The 10,124-nt window shown below is 44.8% G+C and overlaps 1 protein-coding gene across 1 annotated transcript; it reads left to right on the plus strand.

Moving 5' to 3' along the window:
- Positions 806–2,164, plus strand: LOC8085361 (transcription factor bHLH144). The gene has a single exon (XM_002436988.2). It carries the CDS (start codon positions 946–948, stop codon positions 1,645–1,647), a length of 702 nt encoding a protein of 233 aa, XP_002437033.1. The 5' UTR covers positions 806–945; the 3' UTR covers positions 1,648–2,164.

The following is a 10,124-nucleotide window of genomic DNA, read 5'->3' on the forward strand; positions in this document are numbered from 1 at the left end:
AGTAAGCAAATAACTTAAGGTTTGTAGGCTGTAGTCTTGTCTTTGCAATGGTTTTGGAAACAGAGTTTTGTTGACAGTTGTGCCAACAATATGAAGAAGATCTAAATTCGTTTCGTTTTGAAAAATAAAAATAGTGGTTGAGTAGTAACCATTTCATCTTGATTCAGCTTAGCTCCCATTTCTGAATGCGTTATCATAGCTCTTCTGTTTCTTTAGTTATATTATATATGTCCTTGCATAATACTCTGTTCTTCCTCTGCTCTGCTACATTCTGGCACTTCTTATTGACTGTGACTGCCTATGATGTGTCACCAACATAGCTAGCAAAACTGAGCATACATTGTAACCAACCTTAACAGGTTAATGCTTGCTTTAGGTTTCGCTATAATATCTCCTTGCACATAGCTAAACAACTTGCCAAATTGATCTAGCCTCTTTGTTTTCTGGTCTCACCGCGCAAGCAGATCCTTCTGTATGTTTGCCGCATCAAAGTGTATTTCATCTGAATTGTTTTTTTTGTAACCAATAACTTTCTTATTTAGGAGTAACATTCTAATTTGTTTTCCATTGATCACATCTTGCAGGCCGAATACTTTCGCCAGCTTCTGAAGCCCGTGACGTAGATTCTGCCATCACTACCCACCCCACCACCCTCCTTCCAAACAACCTCAAACTCAAACCAAACTAACCGAAAACAATTTTGTATTCAACCACAAAAATAGCCCAGCTTCCGTCTTCAGTTCACAACAACCTCTCAAATTTGTTGATTTCTTTCCAACCAAAAGCGAAAAAGTTCCTCGATTTCCCACACACAGGCCAGAAATCCAGCAACACTGCACGAGTGCCCGATGGCAGGGAGATCCTGGGTACGGCTTCGGTAGCTACGGCTACGGCTACGGCTACGGCTATGGCACCGGCGCCGGCGCCGGCGGCTACGACTACGACATGGCCGGCTACGGTGGCGGAGGCGCCTACTACTCGGCGAACGACCGGTACCCTGCCGCGCCGGCTGCCTATGAGGACCCGCTCGCTGGTCGGAGGCAGGACGACTTCCCCGCTCCGCTCACGGGGCTGGAGTTTCAGCCGTCGGACACCTGCCCCAAGAACTACGTCATCTTCGACCAGACGTACGACCGGAGCCGGGTCATGTTCCACCCCTCGCTGGCCAACAACTTCGGCTCCTCTGCTGGCGGATACGACTACGATCGCCATTGCTACGGTTACGAGCAGAATTACGCCGGTAAGAGCGCCTACTACGGCTGCGGCGACGATGGCGGCGGGGCCTCCATCCGGCAGAAAGAGGACACCGACGAGATCGACGCGCTCATGAGCACGGAGGACGGTGAGGACGAGGACGACGTGCTGAGCACGGGCCGAACTCCTGGGTGCCGTGCCGGTGGCTCCCCGGATTCTACATGCTCGTCCGGGTACGCCGCCACTGGCGGTGGCGGTGCGAAGCACGAGATGGGCGGCTGTGGCGGCGAAAAGAAGAAGGAACGGATGAAAAAGATGGTGCGGACGCTCAAGGGGATCATCCCTGGTGGCGACCGGATGGACACGCCAGCCGTCCTCGATGAGGCCGTGAGGTACCTCAAGTCTCTCAAGGTGGAGGTCAAGAAGCTCGGTGCGCGCGGGTCAAGCAGCTAGCTAAGCTGGCATCAGTATGCGGCAGCGACCATAATGGCAGTCGAAATCTCTCTCTACCTGTCTCAGCATCAGCAGATATACGATGATCCGGGGAACAATACACTGCGGTGATGATGACAACGACAGTTTCTCATCAGATGCCACGTCCACACCAGTTGGTGCGTGCTCTGTTTGCAGACAGGATCAGAACATGGCTTCGGAGAGAGCTCAGTTGCAGCGCGCTTTATTTTACCGGCATCTTGTGGTGGCTCCACCTCTAGCCTCTAGAGTTCGTGCGTGCATGGCTTGTTACTTTACTTCGTTGCTAGATAGAAGTTGCTGCCTTTTCCTCTTTCGTATCTCTTGATACCTAGTGGCTGGTGTTGTAACTATCACGCTGATGATATACACCGTGGTTTTTTGCTATCTTGGGCACTGCACCTTGGAGCCATCTTCTTGATTCTTTTTAATTTGGTGCCTGTTCTCGGATGGAGCATTATTAAAAGATACGGAGTATAAGTTTCAGAATGTTGCATAATTTTAAGTTTCCGTTACCAAGAGTGCTGATAAATCAATTTCACAAATGTCTACAATACGGCGTTAGTAAACATGTGTTAGCAAAACATGTCTATGATATGGTACACACCATAGACATGTATTGTCAACAGACGTCTGTAATTGGGGACACACCTCAAACGCGTATTGTGAACACACGTCTATGACTTACGTCTATAATAAGCAATTAAAAAACAAAAAAAAATAAATTCCAATGCCAAAATCTTTATATATATCAATAGAACATTAGGCGCCATTCGGGCGCCCTATAATGACTTGAACAACAAAAGTAGGTGCGTGTCCACGCTTAATAGGCATGGCTCTATTATTACGCAATAACATCAAGAACTAAACATAATATCCATATATAAGCTCTGTTATACATCCAGTTTGAAAGCATAGGAAAAATAAAAAAATCTCTATCCTGCACATCAAGGATAAGTACATCTTACACCAGCTTAGATAGCCATGTTACAAGTTTGAAAGCATAGGAAAAATAAAAAATCTCCAACCTACACATTAAGGATAAGTACATCTTACACAAACTTAGATAGCCATGTTACAAACTAATGATTGATTAAATAATAACCTTGTATTTGTACTAAAAATTTGGTAAGGAAGCTGCTTTGTATAGTACTCTCCATGTTTTAACAATGTTTTGGGTTGATGTTGACAGTATTCCAGGAGTTGCAAAGAGGAACAATGTAAACACTGTGCTTGAACCCCATCAAATCAGTCATTGAACTCATAACAGCAACTACCAGCTAACAAATGCAGAAAAAAAGACATAAAAATGAGAAAACTATTCTTAAATAAAACTTGGGCAACAAAGACTATGTATGATGGTGAGCTCCATTTCCTGTGTCTTTCTTCCAGCTGCTCCTCAGATAGATCCATATCAGGTACCCTCGTAGGCAAGAGTTTGGGTGATTATATCATGTTTGGGACAAGTACCAATTGTGCCACATTCCTGAAAACAACTACTTTGTAAACAATAAAAAACTTGCACACATTTTTTTTCCTATCAAAATTATATCGAACAGAAATCGGTAGAAATAACTAATAAACTACACAACTTCAATGAAATGTTGCCATTGCTTATCTCATGTAGCATAGTACCTGTGCTTCAGGACACACATGGCCAACTACAGATCTATGCGGCCCTATGCGGCCCTATGCAAAATCTATCACCTATCAGCAGGGTGCATCCTGTAGTAACTAATCTAAAGTATACCATCCTTGTATGTGCCGCGCGCCGCGCCTCCACCGCCGCCAGTGCCTACTCCGGCAGGCGGGACTCAGCTCGCGGCGTCTCCCCGGCAGCGAGCTCCGGTCCAGCTGCCCGCGCGCCCTAGGTGAGGGAGGCCGGCGAGGGGCTGGTAGCAGGTTCCATTGGTGGCCGGCTGGGGGTTTCGTCCTATTGGCGTTTGCCGAGGGTGCGGCTGAATGGTGCAGGTGGCTCCAAATCTTTGATGAGGCGAGGTGAGTCGATCGTGGGCATCAGGAAGGTGTGTGCCATCTTCGCAGGGAACAACAGAAGCGAGCTGCTGGTCGATGCAGCGGAGGTGGCTTACAGAGACAAGCGCACGGTCTCTGTTTGACGAATTGCGTCTTCCGAGAAGCTGGGGACAAGCCTGACTTCCTAGTCGTGCGTTGGCCTCTGCAGAGAAGCTTCGTTCACAGGTTAGTTGAGAATTCCAATTGCTTGCTTGTAATTTGTTTAGAAGCTAAGACTGCTAAACACAGTAAGTTAAATTTGGGGAAGTTTTGGCTTGCTTTTGGCTTTGTTTAGCAGCTTTGACTACTAAGTGTGATAAGTTAGGGTCGGAAAGATTTTGAATTTCGGTTTGCGCATGGCTTAGAAGCTAAGCCTTCTAAGCTTAGTATGATAATGTTTGAACAACAGGAATCAAAGGGGGATTTTTGGGTGCCAGGGGGTTTGAAAAGAAGACATTTGGCTTCTTATCTTACAAACTCAGAACCTTTAGCCAGAGAAATAGGGCGGAAGGGATCAAAGTTCTGGGTTCTTAACAGTGATACTAGTGAAGACAGTGACGATGATGGCTTTAAAGAGGAGGATAGAGTCCCTGAGGAAGAAGACTATAGATCTGAGAAGGAGTTCATACGTGATGCAGCGCAAGTCGGGTTCTTAGTTGATGATCTGTTAAGAGCTGAGTCTCTGTTAACAGAAATTTTTAATTCTCCAAAGTTTGCGTCAGTGGATAGGGGGGCAGGCCATGCTAGGCATCCCCGACCACTGGCATCAAGAATTACAGAGGCAGTGGCCGATTTGCGTTTCCTGAGAATGAAAAAATCATGGAAGGGACCACTGCCGAAGCCACGGTCCCTGCAGCTTCGACAAGTCGGGGATATATTGATCAAGGATCTTAGGAAGTTCAACTCTCCTAGGACAACAAAATCTTTGAAAGATTTGTGCTTGGAGAAGGACATTTACTCTAGTTCTAGTAAGAAAGAAAAGAAGGAGGGGCAGATAGGATCGGCTTCCGTGTGGGGTCGATCATTGGATTGTCCATTGGGGTACGGCTGGGGTAGATTTTCGGTAGGCACATTAGTTCAGATAGGATCTCACCCAGCGTTTAGACCAACACAGGGTTTAAATTTCCTGTTTAATGGGGAGTACCGAGGAGTCTAGCTGTAAAAGGAAGGAACTTTAACACTCTGACTTGGGCTCGAAGGGTTCAGGCGTATCCAAATAAAAAATTCCCTTCAAAAAGAGAACTCGTCTCTGGGAGCAGAGTTGAGCGGGAGACCGAGGGGAATAAGATAGCGGGCAACTTTGGTGCGCGCGATAGAGGTGGATGGGGGAACGCGGGGACATATGGGCCCTATCGCCATGACCGAGGTGCTGCAGGGGTGGGATGAAGTTGGGGCGGACGGGGTAGTTGGGCCTAGTGGGGCGGCGCTCCCAGGGGCGATGTCTAGGGGGCGCAGGGCGGTAGGCTGGGAGGGATTGGGAGGGGATGGGATGGACAATCCTCTCTCCCACTGAATGGAGGTGGCAGAGGCGGCGCTGGGGAGCAGGCATCTGGGAGATGGGTTTGGCAGGAAGATAGGCAGCAAGCACCGGCGTAGAAAAAGGAAAATAGAGTAGGCGAACCTGCTGAAGTTGTTAGGGATGCTTCTAGGCAGGGGTGTGACGTGGATGTGGATGTGGCACTTGAAGGTGATGGTAGTATGGATGGCAGGGATACAATCAAGGCGGGTGGTCGTTGCTCAAGGTGTTCAAAGAAGGGGCACATGGCGGCAGCCTGCAATGTGGAGGTTTACTGTGTGATCTGTGATCCTCATGAACACATGAACCACAAGTGCCCTTTGCTTAAAGCACCAAGACTGGTGGTGCATGCTGTAGGTTATGTTGTGATGGGGTTGGGTTTCTATCATATCCCACACCCACCATTGCCTAGGACGAGGAAGGACTCCAGGATGGCTCGGGTTTCTGTGATTAGAGGTGTTCTGACTGAAGACCAGTTGCTAATGCAACTGAGGAGAGTTGTGCCGGTTATGTGGAATTGGGAGCTAGAGGAGTTCAGGGCGGGTATGTTTCTCACTCAATTCCCATCTAGGGTTGAATTGCAACAATCGATAAACTATGGAGGAGCTGATGTGAAGGGAGAAGGAATGCCTGAAGGGACTAGGCTGCAGTTTGAAGAATGGCATGAAAAGGAAGAGGGTTTCTTGTTGCCCGAGGTGTGGGTAAGAGTGAATTGTGTTATAGAAACACTTAGAGAGTTCCCCATTTTGTGGGTTGTGGGTTCTCTGTTAGGGTCAACTCAAACTGTGGACATGGAGACAACAAGGAAGAACAAGTTTGGGCGCATATTAATTGCCGTGCTGGACCCAAAGCTGACACCAAGGGTTCTGGATGTGGTGATTGGTGATCACTACTTGGACTTGGAGTTTGAAGTAGAGAAAAGGAGTTTCGATGAGAATGGAGAAGAGGTAGATATCGACTAGGATGGTGGAGAAGATGATGGGGATGGAGAAGGGAAAGAGCAGGGTCTAAATAGTGAGATCGTTCTAGAAGTGGATCAAGTAAGTTTGAAGGAAAATAAGAATAATGAGGGGAAGGGAGGGGCAGACAAGAGGAAGGAATATCGGGCATTGAGTAAGGATCTAGTTAATGGGCACGTTATGAGTAAAGAGGAGTTTGAGGAGTTCCTGAGTTGGAAAGCCAGTAAGGTGTTAGAAGCTACTATGGATGAGGTTCTGGAGGATGCTGCCACAAAAGTGGTAGAGGAAGTTGATGAACTTGGAGATGGCACTGAGGAAAACCAGTTGTTGGGTGGGGTTAATTCAGTGAAGGCAGTGGGAGAGGGGGAAGAGATGCAAGTGGATGGAGGGATAGAAGTTTCTCATGCGGAGAAGGTGGGAGAGAAAGCTAATGAAAATGCTGAGAAGGAGGGGAAGAAGAGCTGCTTGCTGGTGGTGTAGCTTGCTGATGCAAAGTTCATGGGGGTTGCACTGATCACTTAGGTTCAGTCCCCCACAAGGGCGAGCCCAAGACTGGCTGGCATGGCGGCAAAACATACTTTGGTGCGGGCCGAGCGCCTCATGCAGTCTAGGAATTTGGAGTTTAGCAAAGGTAACAAAACCTCTGACCTTGATTATGTTATACCCTTTCCAAATGTTGTAGATAACCTGCGGGATCCAGGTTTAGGGGTGGGTAAGATTACCGGGGCGTCTTTTGAGGAGAACGTTCGAAACCTTATGAATGATTCGTTTGTTAATAATAAACCTAGTTCAGTGTTGGGAGAAGGGGAGGATGACTTTTCGGATACCAAATCAGTTAATTCTGCTAGCTTTGAAAAGAGAGCTCTAGATTTTTTGTGTGGTGATTTAATAGAGGAGATCTTCGACGAGGATAGTTATCACCTAAGTAGTGATCTTAAGATGGTTTAACGAAAGCCCGGCGCTAAGTCGTCAATGAATGGGGCTTCGAGAAAGTTAAAGGTGAGGATTAATAAAATTAGTAAGAAATGAAAGGAATCTTTTGGAATAGCAGAGGTCTTCGGGACTTGGCTAAAACTAAATTTTTGAGTAATACGTCAAGAGAGTAGGGGCTAGATTTCATTGCACTCTTGGAAATCGGTAAAAATAATTTTACACACGCAAAGCTTGATAGGTATTGTGGAGGGAAAATTTTTGTGTGGCACTGGACTGAACCGCATGGAAGGTTAGGTGGTATGTTGCTAGGAGTGAACTTAGATGTTTGTGATGTTGGGAGCATAGAGGAGGGTGAGTTCTTTATTAAATTTCACCTTAGAAACAGAAGTGATGACTTCCACTGGTGTTTAGTGGCGGTCTATGGAGCAGCCCAGCCTGAATTTAAGGAGCAATTCTTAAAGGAATTGGTTCCGGCCTGTAGGAAAGTGTCCTTGGCTTTACTAGTTGGGAGTGATTTTAATATAATAAGAAACCCAAGAGAAAAAACAATGATAGATACGATGATCGTTGGCCTTTTTTGTTCAAGGCCATTATAGATGGTTTGAATTTAAGGGAAATATAAATGTCGGGAAGAAAGTTTACATGGGCTAATTCCAAGAAGGTACCTACATATGAAAAACTAGATAGGGTTTTAGCCAGCACAGAGTGGGAACAAAGATTTCCTCTGGTCACGGTTGATGCTCTAAATAGGGAGATTTCAGACCACACTCCCCTACTTCTTAGCACAGGTGATAAAACACCTGCAGGTAACAAGCCGTAGTTCAAATTTGAACTTAGTTGGCTACTTAAAAAAGACTTCTTTGAAACAGTGGCGAAAGTTTGGGGGAGTGTTGATAGATCTACCCTAATGAGGAAGTGGCAGAATAAGATCAAAAGATTAAGACAGTTTGTGAGAGGCTGGGCAAAAAATGAAAATGGAAATTATAAAAAGGAAAAGAATGAGCTGTTTTGGTTGGCTCGGGAGCTGGACCTAAAAGCAGAATCTCAGTTTTTATCCCAACCGGAGCTTGACCTAAAACAAAGTGTGAAGGAAAGAATTACACAGTTGCTTCGGGAAGAGGAGATTAAATGGTTTCAGAGGGCTAAAACTAAACACCTACTAGAGGGAGATAATAACACTAAAATTTTCCACACGGTGGCAAATGGAAAAAGAAGGAAAACTAGGATCTTTGAACTTGAACAGGAGGGGGAAGTGATCAAAGGACAGGAAAACTTAAAGGTTTTCATAACAAAATATTATAAGGATTTGTTTGGATCATCGCAGAGAAATAAATTCTCTCTTGATGAATCACAAATAAATGATATACAACAAATTAGTGAGGAAGAAAATGAGCTACTAACAGAGACGTTTACAGAGAAAGAAGTAAGAGAGGCCATTTTCCAAATGAAGCATAATAAAGCACCAAGATCGGATGGCTTTTCGGCAGAATTTTACCAAGTGTTTTGGTCTCTCATAAAGGATGACTTAATGGCCATGTTTAGGGAGTTCCGTAGTGGTGATCTGCCCCTTTTTAATATTAATTTTGGTACTATCACCCTAATACCAAAACAAAAACAAGTCAACTGAGTTCAATAGTATAGACCTATTTGCATGCTCAATGTTAGCTTTAAAATCTTTACAAAGGTTTTGGCTAATAGACTGACCATAGTGGCTGACAAAGTGGTGAGAGACTCACAAACTGCTTTTATGCCAGGTAGAAATATTGTGGAGGGAGTAGTAGTTCTCCATGAAACAATTCATGAGCTGCATAAGAAGAAAGGGAATGGGGTTATTTTAAAGTTGGATTTTGAAAAAGCCTATGATAAGGTAAATTGGACCTTTGTACAATAAACGTTAAGAATGAAGGGTTTCTCACGGGTGTGGTGTAAGTGGATAGAGGAGGTAGTTAGTAGAGGGAGTGTAGGAGTTAAAGTAAATGAGGAGATTGGTCAGAATTTTCAGACTAGAAAGGGACTTAGGCAGGGGGATCCCCTCTTGCCGGTTTTGTTTAATCTGGTAGCTCATATGTTAGCTATCCTAGTGTCAGGAGCAAAAAATTGTGGGCAGTTTAGGGGTTTGGTACCCAACCTAGTGGAGGATGGTCTATCCATTTTACAGTATGTCGATGACACGATTTTGCTCATGGAAGATGACTTAGAAGAGGCAAGAAACCTAAAGCTAGTACTGGCAGCTTTTGAGAAATTGTTAGGCTTAAAAATTAATTTTCCCAAAAGTGAATTATTCTGTTTTGGTGCAGCCAAAAGCCGGGTAGAAGATTATAAGAGAATTTTCGGTTGCCTAGAGGGAAGCTTTCCCTTTAAATATTTAGGATTCCCAATGCACTATAGGAAGCTTTCGAACAGACACTGGAGTTCAACAGAAGAACGGTTCCAGAAGAAACTTTGTAGTTGGAAAGAAAAGTTTCTCTCCTCGGGAGGAAGACTAGTGCTGATTAATTCAGTTCTGTCAAGCTTACTGATGTTTATGATGTCTGTCTTTGTCATCCCTAAAGGGGTAAGGAAAAAGCTTGATTATTACCGATCTAGTTTTTTCTGGCAATGTGATGAATACTAGAAAAAGTATAGACTTGCAAAGTGGAATATTCTCTATAAGCCAAGATGCATGGGGGAATTAGGAATTTTAGACTTGGAAACACAGAATAAGTGTTTGCTAAGTAAATGGTTGTTCAAACTTTTTAATGAAGACGGTCTTTGGCAAAATGTACTTAAAAGGAAGTATGTCAAAGATAAGTTTCTTTTCCAAGTAGGAAAATGCCCGGGGGATTCTCACTTCTGGGCGGGTGTAATGGAGGTGAAGTACCTATTGTTACAGCATGGTAAGTGTAAAGTTATCAACGGCCAACAAACAAGGTTTTGGGAGGATGTATGGATCAATAAACAACCACTAATGTGGTTGTTCCCAAACCTTTATAGGATTGTAAGAAACAAGGGGGTTTCAGTAGCTTCCGTGCTAAGTTCGACACCACTGAAAATTTCTT

The sequence above is a fragment of the Sorghum bicolor genome, chromosome 10 (assembly GCF_000003195.3).
Source record: "Sorghum bicolor cultivar BTx623 chromosome 10, Sorghum_bicolor_NCBIv3, whole genome shotgun sequence".
In the NCBI taxonomy this organism is placed as follows: domain Eukaryota; kingdom Viridiplantae; phylum Streptophyta; class Magnoliopsida; order Poales; family Poaceae; genus Sorghum; species Sorghum bicolor.